Source organism: Tyto alba, unplaced genomic scaffold, assembly GCF_018691265.1.
Source record: "Tyto alba isolate M040663 unplaced genomic scaffold, T.alba_DEE_v4.0 Super-Scaffold_21, whole genome shotgun sequence".
NCBI lineage: Eukaryota > Metazoa > Chordata > Aves > Strigiformes > Tytonidae > Tyto > Tyto alba.
The window spans coordinates 10,350,424-10,362,573 of record NW_024881295.1 but is presented as its reverse complement, the minus strand read 5'-3'; the positions used below and the strand labels follow the sequence as shown (position 1 = coordinate 10,362,573).

Sequence of the window (12,150 nt, the reverse complement as noted above, 5' to 3'; positions counted from 1 at the left end):
AAACCTCCAGCACCTTAGCGGGGAACAAGTGGGGCTGAGAGGTCGTAGGGGTCTCTGACAGCACCAGAGCTGGCAGCAGTTTTTATTCCACCTGACCAGCTTGAGGAAAGTCCCTCCTTCCTCCTACCTGCCCCCAAAGATGATTTGGTTCCATTTTGCCAAGCCAGCTGCTAATCCACACACTAATTTTGTGTCACACAGTCCCAGGGACTGCCAGGAGACATGGGGTGAGGAGCACAGCGGCACCTGAGGGGTCCCTGGCAGAGCGAGGAGGGGCTGAGGCTGAATACAACTGCCGTGGTGGGTTATGCTCTAAGGTAGCAAGGAAATAAAAAGTGACATTTCTTGGTGCTTCTGTGTCCCTGTTTATAAAGCTGTGGATTTCAGTAACTTGGAAACCGTGCAAGTTAGCACGTGACATGATTAAATTTGTGTCAGGAGCAAACTAATACAATTCAAGGGTGTCATGAAAAAGGAGGGGGGTTCCTGTGCAGTTCTTTGAGATGCAGCCAGCTGCTATACTGGGGAACACCAATCTTGTTTCTAGCCCCGGCATGGAACAAATATTTCAGAGGAGCTAAAAGGGAGAAAGGAAGAAGAAAAAGATAAAGAAAAGAAAAAAAGGAAAATGGAATCTTTTTTTTCATGTGTATTAAATCAGTTATTTTCAATAGTTACACCCAAGCGAGATGCACTTTTGGAAGCTGCATGAAACAAATGAGTCGGCCCACCAAGACCAGCCTCAGGTACCCCACTTGTAGCAGAGTAACATCCCGAGAGATCCAAGCCCAGGCCACAGAGTGCCACAGCTGGCACAACGGCACTGATCCTGCTGGTTAGAATCTAAAGGTAATTGATTTAGACCAGACTGGTGCTGCTCATCTGCCTAAAGTTTATTTCATAGACAAAAGTTTAGCTGATTGCCTAGTATGTCAAGGCCTCTGCGCCTGTCTCTTTTCTGACTATGTAGTATTAGAAAAGAATAGTGCTGGAAAAGTTTCCAGCAATCACTCATCTACTTAAAGCTGAGCACGTGCATGTGTTCAACAGGGTGGATGTCTTCAAGCTGAGGATTACACTGCCTGTCAAATGCACCTTCTCAATTTTTCCAAGCATGAATACCCTTAAAACTTTCCTGATGGCAGCAGGACTGTCAAGTGTTTCTCTAGTTTACAGAGAGAATTAAGGTATTTTGTTCTGTATAAGTTTTATACCGTATAGGTCATTCGCATGAGTGATACACAGAACAGTTTAGAAACCTCCCTACTGTACACACACACATTCCTTGGACATGGGGGAGTTAATCTGACACAATGAAATCTGTGCACTTTGCTTTATTCAAATCTAAATTTAGATCTTTTCATAAAGATGATGTACTGTTTATTCTTCTTACTGCAAACCCTAAGACTTCGGAAAAAAAGCTGCAATTTCCAAGAATGCAAGTTTCCATTAAACACAAGAGCCAAAACTGTAAACCTTGACCTATGGGAAAAATAAATTACTTCTGCAATTTTGCTGTTTGTTTTTTGCCATTGTGCGTAATTTCTCCTATACCCATCCCATATGCAAATACCCATCTGCCAATGCCCATTACACCAGGCCTGACTCTGTGCCCAACAAGAATTGCCACCCATAAAAAAGGAATGTCTTTTTTTCTTTTCTTGCAGAAACAGGTAATTAAGTTTGTCAAAAGCAGCAAAGGCCATGAGATTCTGGCTTTGGTCCTCCAAACACTTACGCACATGCTTCGCTTTCTGCCTGTAGGCTGTCTCAGCGAGATTCGATGCAAGATAAAGCGAAAAAGGCACAACTTCGTGGCTTACCAGCGGAAACGAGCGGGCATACCCAGGCAGAGCCGGCTCCCTACAGAGCAGGTACAAGCAAACAGCGTCAGCACCCTGCCCCTCCGCTAAATTGGCCGGACCCATCCCAAAACACCCCATCGACCTGCCGCAGGCACCGCTCCCGCGAGTGGAAGCGTGTGCGTGTCCGTGCCCCGCACCGCTCCGCACCGCTCCGCACCGCTCCGCACCCAGCCGCGCCGGGCTGCGCTCCCCCCCGCCCCGCCCCGCCCCGCCGCGCTGCAGTAAGTGGCGGGGGGGGGGGAGTGTGGGGGGGTGGCGGGGTCTGGGGGCGGTGAGGCGGAGCCGGTGGGAGGGATGTGTGTGGGGGGGGGGGGTCTTAGGGGTGGCGGGACGCGGGACGGTTGAGCCCCGTGCCGGGCCGGGGGGGGTCCCTGCGAAGCGGCGGGGGGGGTCAGGCAGCTCCTGCCCTCCCCCCGGTGGGACGGGCCAGCCGGCGGGGAGCTGCGGGGGAGCCGGGCTTTCCGCGGGTTTGTTCTGTCACCCGTCTGGGGACAAAGTTTGGGAATAAAGGGCGGGTTTCCCCGCCTGATCCCGGAAAGGAAGGAGAGTTGCGAAGGGGAAATGCGACCGCCCGCTCCTCGGAGTGTCGTTCCCTGCGTCCCGCACCCCCGGCTCGGCTCCTTCTTGTGATGCTTTCGGGGGACCGGGTAGGGGCTTTCGGCAGGGCTCCTGGCCGCCCGGCCGGGCTGTCGCCGTAAGAAATGAGTCTCCTCGGTCTCTCCGCAGACTAGCCTTGGTTCAGACCAGGGGAGTCTGATTCCTCAAGTCCCGAAGGATGCGAATAACTTAGTGCTCCGTGTCCCTGTACCCACCTGGGCACTGCTATCTCCTGGAGAAACAGCCTTGAGGAACCGACCTGTCGTATGTCCTGTTACTTTACACCAAGTTTGCAAGACTGTTCTGCAGCCTCCCTTCCTTCAACGAGTTCCAAAATAGCATCTTTCGTTCCTGTTCTGAGCAGATACCAACTGCTCATATAAAAATGATGGTCTGAAAGAGCGAGGGCACTGCAGAATAAGTGGCATTTAATGTCATGGTTGTTGGCAGGGGGTACCTAATTGGTGCTTCTTGCTGTAGCGCATCGGTGACAAATCTGACGAGGTTCTCTCTTTTTGCAGGGTAGAGGGAGCCCTGCGGAGACGCTCTAGAGGGACCACCCCCCATTTCGCATCTCGCTGAGCGGACTATGGTGGCAGGAAGATGTTGGCTCGGAAGAGTATCATCCCTGAAGAGTATGTGTTGGCGCGGATCGCTGCCGAGAACCTGCGCAAGCCGCGCATCCGAGACCGGCCACGCAAAGCCCGCTTCATCGCCAAGAACGGGGCATGCAACCTGGCACACAAGAACATCCGTGAGCAGGGGCGATTCCTGCAAGACATTTTCACCACCTTGGTGGACCTGAAGTGGCGTCACACGCTGGTCATCTTTACGATGTCCTTCCTGTGCAGCTGGCTGCTCTTTGCCATGATGTGGTGGCTGGTGGCTTTTGCCCATGGCGACATGGACCCCAGCACCGAAAGCACTACGAACAGCACAAAGTGGACACCATGTGTGACGTGTGTCAGGTAAAGTACGGCCGGTGGGATAAAGAAAGGGGGGAACAGAGCTGCTTGCTGTCCTGCCAATGCCTAAAATGCAGCTTTGGGTTTACATGATCCATTGTGTTTGGTTGAGACAGTTGAAAAGTGCAGTCTTTTCCTCTAGACTACGTAAATTCAGCAAGCCTTCTGGGCTTGGAAAATACTGTACTGTAGATTTCTTTGATTCCTTACAGGATCTGAGAGAGAGGGAGACCTGCTGCTTTTCATGTGTCTCCACACTCTGTGGGTAACATACCTTGCCTGTCGAGATAAGAGCCTGCTACAAGAGTGGGTATGTGTTATATGTATTGTAACGTTGTCTACGGCAGCGGGAGCATCCCCAGCGTGGTGCGAGCCACTCGCTGCGCCAGTGAAAGGGGGGCACCCCAAAAGCAGTGCCTGAGAGTCAGGGTACCACGCCATGGGTGTCAGGCAGGGCACCAGCCATGGGTGTCAGGAAGGGCTAGCAAGAAGAGTGCTGCTTAGGGCAAAACTAGATGTCTTTCAAGATGACTCTCATTGCAACAGCTAAATATGGGGTACTTCAAAATACCTTGGTGAAGCCATCAGCCAGCAGTTTGACAGAGGAACAGTTTACACAGTGCATGATGTGTCAGACAGTGAAGGCTTAAGGGACTACTAGATTAAATGTCACCTGTTAAAGTATTTTACTCTTCATCCCCAAAGCCATGGCAATTTTCAAGGCGCTGATAAACTGACACACACATGCACAGAAGAGTGTTTGTTAACTGGAGGTGGGGTAAGCAATAAGATTGCTTCAATATCTCATCAGTAAAATCTCTTACTATAGCACTAGGTTTTTAAGCAGAAAAATCCTGATTTGTTACCACCAGACTGCCCCAGCAGATCAGCTGCCTTTACACATTGCAGTGCTGTGAGGGACTGGGGCAGGGAGGAGGGTGCTGCAAGGTCCACTGAGACACTGGAGTATCCCCTTCCCTTTTCTTCTTTCTCCTGCACATAGTTTTGAGACACCTCACCAAGTCTGAAGGGTCATTGTATCTGACTCATGAGGGAGCAGAGATTTCATTCTCCCTTTGTTTTGTCACCTTTTTGCTAAATTGGGATTTTCGAAATGAAAGGAAATGGGGATTTTTCCAAGATAACCTTCATTAGGCTGGAGAGTTGGGACAGAGAGGAGGGGTTGCTGTCTTACTCCTTTTCCAATAACTGGCCACAAGCAGTTGCCTCTGAAATGAGACGTCGTGACCCAGTTTGCACCCACTGGGGTGCCACCCCTGGCGTTTCTGGGATTTGTGGGATTTGTCCAACCCAAATTAGTGAGCAGCTACACCCCGCTGGCTCTTCAGAGCCATCTGGAGGGACATCCCCTCTCCTGGTTAGTGGCCCCCTCGTCTTGGTGCACCCCATGGGGCTCCTGCCCCTCGCTCCCTCCCCACAGCACCGGCTGCGGCAGCCCCACGGCCACGGCTCTTCCAGGGTGGCTGCTGACCTGCCCTGCAAGGACAGCCCGGAGGGGTGTGACAAAGCAGAGCAAATGAATCGGTGTAATGTTCTGGTGTAGCCCATGAGAAAGAACACACATCGGTCCCTGTTGCGAGTGCTTGGGGTGAGTTCAGCCAACAGCTGCTCAAGTGTCTGCGTCCAAGCCATGCAAAACCTTTTCCCTTCCTAGTGAAATACTTCATCTTGTTAAATCTGGCTACCGCTTTGGACAAAATCGTGCAACAGTAATATGATTGCTGACATTTTTAAGAACGGTGAGTTGCTGGATGTAAAATATATTTAATATTGCAGTGCTATGTATGCCAAGATAATGGCAAATATTTTCTAACCTACAGGTATTTCAGGAGAGCTTTCTTGGGTAGGTGTCATTACAGATTTATGGGAAAGAGGGGTTTGGAAATTTTAACCAGTGCCTAGAACATGCACAGCACTTTAATTTTTCAAAGTACTGCAGAAATTTCTCAGTCTCACAGATCTTGTCCACAGAAAGCAAACGTTATCCAAAGAGGTGAACTGTTACACAGCCCTAAGGGGAAGGACCTGGGAACAGTGTGATTTGGAGTTTCTGACTCCCTCTTCACCTCGTCAAAATGCTGTACAAACTTGCTGCTTCAGTTGCTTCCACCATAAAACAGTGAATTTTCTTCTCTTTTTTTTCTTTTCTTTTTTTTTAAGAAGGAGTACTGTTAAGGGAGATCAGAATATTTACTCCACAGAGCTTTAAGTTGAGTTAAGATGAATTAAGTTTAAACTAGAATCTTCATTCTGCATGTAACTAAATATTCATGAACATAAGATATCATTCAGTGGATTCTATTAATTGACTCCTTCGTCCTTGATTTCTTTCAAGTGAAATGCAAAAATAAACCCCTCAATACAAGTAAATCTGCCAAAGTTTAAATATATATAAAAAACAAAAAAAAAGACAAAGTTTTTTCAAAGGTATTTCTGCAGAGACTGGATGGTTTTCTGAAAGATGAACTTTCTCATTCTACAGAAAATTATCACTGTTATTGCCTATGCTATTTTAATGTCTCCTCATGACCCCGTGAAAGTATGGTTAGGAAAAAAAATGAAAATTTATTTAAAAGCAGATTAAGTTAAAACCAAACCAAATCTAATTAATGGTTTAGAACTATCTTCATGGGCAGGACATATTTTCCATAGATAAAGACATGCTGAGCATGGCGATTCTTCAGATGTTGGTAGATTGCACTGTGTTAAAAGGGTGACTATGATCTTGGTTCATATGAGACTCAATGTGCTGCAAGTCTACCAGATAAACCCCAAGGTACTGATTTGAGACATAAGAGACTTTGGTGAAGGATTATCTGTTTATAAAAGGAAATTAAAGACCCTGGTATATACTGAGGATATGACATTGTAGACTACTATAAATAATGTATTTTGGAAATTTTGTGGACAGCATCATCTGATGTCCAGCACTATAGCATATGAGGGACATTTAATTTAACCCACACTTGTACAACCCACTTCTGTGTTGAAATTTTCCAGCTAGTCTTGCCACAGCAGTGAGCTAAACCCAAACCCTAGGTCACAGCCTTGTCCTCCTGCCAGGATGTGCAGAGGGGACCCTGGAGGCCACTGGCCTCTCTCTGCAGCCTGGTCCTACAGGCTCAGTCACAAAGGCAAGCAAGGGTTTGGGAAGTGTCACAAATCCAGGAGCACCCCCTTTCCCCTCCAGGGAATCCTGCTAAAGGGGGTCATGACTCAGGTAGTATGAGTGAAATGCTGCAATTTTCCCCATTTCCTTTCCCTGCACAGGCTGGTGGAAGAATCTCGGTGTGCCCACCGATTGCTCACTATTGACAAAAAACACTGCTCTCCACCAAGAGCTTCCAGGGATGGAGAAGGTGGAAAGCCCAGCTGTTACAGCACTGTCAACTAACACAGTGGGCAGCATGTGTCCCTGAACAGAGGATCTAGTGAGCTTCTCAGGGTCTAGTGTTACAGATGGTCTTTTAGGAGCTCAGGCTCTGAGGTCTTCCCTGTCACTACCAGATACTGCACCAATCATACAAAAACATAGTCACTGAGCATTCAGTGCTTTTGCTAGTGTTAACAGAAGGCTTAAGTGTACCAGAACTGTACAAAAAGGTCCTTAAGTTTGTTTCTAGAAAGTATAGTTCCAGCTTCTCAATTTGTGTTGGATGTCCTTAGAGTTAACTTTGTACAATCTTCTTCTCCAGGTCTTTCACCTCTGCTTTCCTCTTCTCCATTGAAGTTCAGGTGACCATTGGTTTTGGGGGCAGGATGATGACAGAGGAATGTCCCTTGGCCATCACGGTCTTGATCCTGCAGAACATTGTGGGTCTGATCATCAATGCTGTCATGCTGGGCTGCATATTCATGAAAACTGCACAAGCTCACAGGCGGGCTGAGACCTTGATTTTCAGCCGTCAGGCAGTCATTGCAGTTCGAAATGGCAAACTTTGCTTCATGTTTCGAGTGGGAGACCTGAGGAAGAGCATGATCATTAGCGCCTCAGTGAGAATCCAGGTCGTGAGAAAGACTACGACCCCTGAAGGAGAAGTCATACCCATTCACCAAGTAGATATCCCTGTGGATAATCCCATTGAAAGCAACAATATTTTCCTCGTGGCTCCCTTAATCATTTGTCATGTCATAGACAAGCGGAGTCCTCTTTACGATATCTCCGCTGCTGACCTGGCACTCCAGGACCTGGAGCTCATCGTGATACTTGAAGGAGTCGTAGAAACAACTGGCATCACGACACAGGCAAGAACCTCCTATATAGCAGAGGAGATCCTATGGGGTCACCGCTTTGTGCCCATTGTCACCGAGGAGGAAGGTGTGTATGCAGTCGACTACTCAAAGTTTGGCAATACCATCAAGGTGGCGGCACCACGTTGCAGCGCTCGAGAGCTCGATGAGAAGCCATCCATTCTCATCCAGACCCTGCAGAAGAGCGAGCTGTCCCACCAAAACTCCCTGCGGAAACGCAACTCCATGAGGAGAAACAACTCCATTCGGAGGAGTAACTCCATGCGGAGAACCAATCCCTCCCTCATTGTGCCCAAAGTGCAGTTTATCACACCCGAGGGGAGCCAGAGTGCTTCAGAAACGTGATACACAGCTTTGTGCGAGGTCAGTGAGCTTCAGAAGGAGGAGTCATCCGTGGTGTTTTGTTCAAATCTTCTTTTACTTAAGAAAATGAGAACACGATGCAGAAAAGAACCATGCAAGAACTATTTATTCTATTACTTATTGAAAGCACCACCTAATGGCATTAGGAAACACTCTAGCACTTAGTGTATGAATTAATAAAAAATGTCACGTACACTAAAGAAAACACAGTTCACTCATGTAATATAATGTGTATTTATACTTGTTTTAATGGCATGCTAATTTTTTAAATCATTTTTTCCTATCAAGGGTCTCTTTCTTACTTCTGCTGGCTGTCACAAATGTGTGGTTTTTTCTACATAAGTGGGTTACCCACCTGCAGGCAGAAGAGAGTGTTTTTTTCAAAACTGCTGCATACAACAGCTCTCACAGATTTTGTGCAAGATATTTGGATATCAATCTTTTGGGGTGATTTCCTTGTTCTTTTGAAAGGAGTAGCTAAATTCCTCAATGATTTCACTGGAGTTTTCCAGACCTTTTCTTTCTGTTGCTTTATGATGAAGGCATTTTGAGAGCAAATTATGATCAGCTGAAGTGACCTGACCATCGCACAGGAAAACAGATGCTGCTTTGGGCAGCACCAGCAGGAAACCCAACGGCACGGCCTCTTGCAGAGCACTGCTCTTCTCTGGGTGAGACACGCCACTGCACAACAGCATGCACGTGTAATGCAGCTGTAGCCCAAGCTGAGAAACTCAAGTCCTCCTGGCTGCCACCTGAGCATCCACTACACTGAAATTATTCAAGCTGAAAAAAACACACACCTCTTTAACATCGTCTTCATATCCATGGAAGACCAAATCCTGTTTTGTTTTCTCTTATAGACTCATACCCTGAAGGCAACAGGTGTACTTCCTTCACTTACAGTATTTTTCATAGGATTAAGTCTGCTTGCTTCAGCAAAAGGTTACTTTCTGCCAGTGGGAATTCATGAATGGGAATTAGAGGGAACCATGCCGATAATATTAAAGATAGTATTTTCAAAACTATCTGAATAATTTTCAGGGGGACTTGGGTGCTGCTGCTGGACTACTGTTTTTCAGCAGAGTCTCACCTGTGTTTTTATATAATATGGCATTGATAATTGGTGGTAAGCAGCTTTTCTCTTCAAATTAAAATGGGCATTTGTTATCAAGAGCCTTTCCAAAAATGTCATCACAAGGTTTTTTACAAGAATAAATAAATGTATGACGACTAATTGTATCACATTTGGTAGTGCTAAATTGATGCATGCTTTTTTCATCTGTAAATAAGAAGTGCAATTATTGACAAATTACTGTTCAAATTTCTTACAAAAGTTGTCTTATTATGTCTGTGGCTCAAAAGAAGTACTTTCTTTGTACCGACTCTCTGAGCCGCTCAAACACTTAGATACTTTTGCAATTTTAGATATTTGCTTATTCCTATTGGGTAAAACAGTCAGAAGCAATGTTGGACTCTCATTCTCTTTGGAAGTCACTCTATCAGCACTTGTATGGATGGTTTGCAGTCTTCGTGTGGTGCTGGGTGGTGGCATGGAGGGGCATTGCTCTCTAGTGTAGGCTCCCTTCATTTGGAGCAGGTGCTCTCCAGAACATAAACACTGACAAAATACTTCATCTGAAGCAATAATGGAAACTGATGTTTCTGCTAAAAGCATTCATTCCCTGGCCTGCCCATTAATATTCTGGGAGGATGGATGGTGAACATCTGGAGATATTAATCTGTCCATTGCGTGTCCAGACAATGAACATCTGTAGCTTCCAAGAAGAGTTGGAGCAAAGCATATACAATTTGTCTCTGGCCTGTGTTTCCAAGGCTGTGAATTTCTTTGAGGCTGTCTGTTTGATATATGGTTAAGTCAGATGCTGTACAAAAGCAAATTTTCTACAAAATAAAAAAGAGACAATAATGATTTCTTCCGTCTCTGATTTTTCCCTCTTTCTTTCCATTTTTTTCTTTGTATTCTCCATTCTTTCTTCTATACTCTTAGTCTTTCTTGTATCCCAGCCTTTTCCACAGTCCTTCTGAGTAATAACTTTTTATTATCTCAATATTCTCACGGTATTTCAGCTGAGATTTTTTCTACCCAGAACCATTTTATAATTTTCTCCTTAACTACATTCTTCCTCCCAATTCTTATTTTGCTCTCATCTCTCTCTCTGCTTTACACCTAATATACTATTTTTCCTGTAAGGCTATTGTAGAGATATTGGTATTTTTGAGATAATGCTAAGACACCTCAGTCATATGCAAGGATGCTGAACAGATACACATTGTCTCATGAATGTCACGTTCATATGTGCTGTGCTCCTGCTCCTTGAAGAAAATCCCTTAGTGCAAAGACCCTTTCTTGAGCAAGTTTTGCAGTCCTGGAAGAGGCTGGCAGCAGAAGCAGTCAGGGTAAGCTGCCCAGCTGGCCATGAAGAGCAGTGGGGAGGTTTTGGAGCTGGGAGATGCGTTCCTCACTGAAGGACAGATTTCAGACCCAGCTTTGCAGCATCGTGCCTGCCAAGAGGAGATGAGCTGTCAGCACCATGGTTTAATACATTTAATTATTTATTCTCCCTGGCAACTTTATCAGATGAAAGGGGCCTTATTTTAAATTTGAAGTTTTCTGTGTTTAAAGTACACTGACAAGTTAAGAAGGACAGCTGAGATTTCCACCAAATACCACTGACAATTCATGCTGGCATTTAACAGTCCATCTCTCTTATTGATAATAATTCAGAAAATCAGAAGCAATAATGTATAAGCATCATCTGACTGCTGTACCTTCACACTCATTTGTATCCTTACCATTCCCATCCCCCTGTAATACGGTGTGACTAGAACTGCATTAATCAACATAGCTTATTCTGTGCATTTAGTGTGCTTTGGTTCTTTGAACAACCTACCAGGTTTTTTTTTGCTGGGGAGCAAAATGATTTCCTAAAAGTAGAAAAGTGATTTTAAAGTCCTTCCAGGACAGGTGCAATACCTGGGACTGCACTTTATTCTTTCTTTCAAGCCTTAACTTAAAGAACTTCTTTATTTTAAACAGAAAGATGTCAGAGAGACCCTTTCTCCTCTCTTTGGACACCCAGAAGATTCAGAGTTACTTGTGGTGGGAACACGGAGAGCAAACAAACACAGACAATGCTTACAGGGGATATAAAGCTTAATGCTCCAGGGTAGAAGCCAACCTCTGAGTAATGAGATTTGGATGAAACTTTCCCTTTTGGCAGGTTACTCTGTAGCTGTCACCTTCAGCATTTCTTGCACTCTCTTTTGAAACATCTGATGCGAGCCAGGGACAGAGGCAGGACCCTGGCACGGGCGCGCCCTCAGCAGGGCGGGTAGATCAGGTGTCTACAGGAGGGCTGGCAGACCACAAACCCAAGGGCTCTTCCTTTCCTCCTGCCCAGACTGATGCCATGAAACCCCGCAGTGAAGCCAGTCAGTCACAGGAGACACCCAGCTGCAGCCAAGCCTTGTCAAGATGTGCAACGTACGGTCATTGAGTGATGCTCAGAGCCCAAAAAGTCTGGCTCCAGGGAAGAGCTCTCAGTGCCTGTGGCATGGAGGACAGTGCTGCTGAAGAGGACAGGGCTCAATGTAGGGTTTGAGGCTGCCTGCTGGAGCGAGTAACCTGGCTCAGTGGGACTGCCAGGCTGCTCTGCACCAAAGACAAGGCAGTGGGGTTGCCCTTCAAGCCTAAGGCTGGACCAATGCTGCTGAAAATGCAAGCAGGATAGGCACCTAAGCATTAAAATTAATGGAAGTTGGAACATGAATCATTGAGAAATAACTGAGTATATTTTGGGTGCCCTGGCCCCCACAGCTGCTCAGATAGCCACTGGTCTCCCATCAGCACCATGACATTCCTGCCTGCGCAAAGCACTCCTCTTGGGCACCCTCCAGTGTACTCAGATGCACTCTGCTCTGCGTACCAAACCCCCCCTAAAGCCTGCTGCAAGCCACACTTTGAACCTCTCCATAACACTTGGAGTTACTGTGGCCTTGTAAAACAACACCCCTTCTGAGTATTGCTTCATGGACATGTGTTGCACCACAGCAATTTACCCTTG

At 46.4% G+C, this 12,150-nt stretch overlaps 1 protein-coding gene across 3 annotated transcripts; it reads left to right on the top strand.

Annotated features, from left to right (window-relative positions):
• The first annotated feature begins 1,794 nt into the window (after nucleotides 1-1,794).
• Nucleotides 1,795-9,995, top strand: KCNJ8 (potassium inwardly rectifying channel subfamily J member 8). 3 transcript variants are annotated; one of them, XM_032986441.2, is made up of 3 exons: nucleotides 1,795-1,874; nucleotides 2,984-3,430; nucleotides 7,144-9,995. In XM_032986441.2, the coding sequence occupies exons 2-3, from the start codon at nucleotides 3,066-3,068 to the stop codon at nucleotides 8,042-8,044; spliced, it is 1,266 nt and encodes a 421-aa protein (XP_032842332.1). In that variant the 5' UTR covers nucleotides 1,795-1,874; nucleotides 2,984-3,065; the 3' UTR covers nucleotides 8,045-9,995. The 3 variants fall into 3 exon arrangements, with proteins under 3 accessions (XP_032842332.1, XP_032842331.1, XP_032842330.1); XM_032986440.2 differs by lacking the exon at nucleotides 1,795-1,874 and adding an exon at nucleotides 2,302-2,512; XM_032986439.2 differs by lacking the exon at nucleotides 1,795-1,874 and adding an exon at nucleotides 2,302-2,726.
• The last annotated feature ends 2,155 nt before the right edge of the window (nucleotides 9,996-12,150 follow it).

Excerpts from the sequence above, each read along its gene's own strand:
- KCNJ8 (XM_032986441.2), top strand. The coding sequence starts at position 3,066 with ATGTTGGCTCGGAAGAGTATCATCCCTGAAGAGTATGTGTTGGCGCGG. Across the intron at positions 3,431-7,143 it reads CCATGTGTGACGTGTGTCAG|GTCTTTCACCTCTGCTTTCC; the intron begins GTAAAGTACGGC and ends CTTCTTCTCCAG.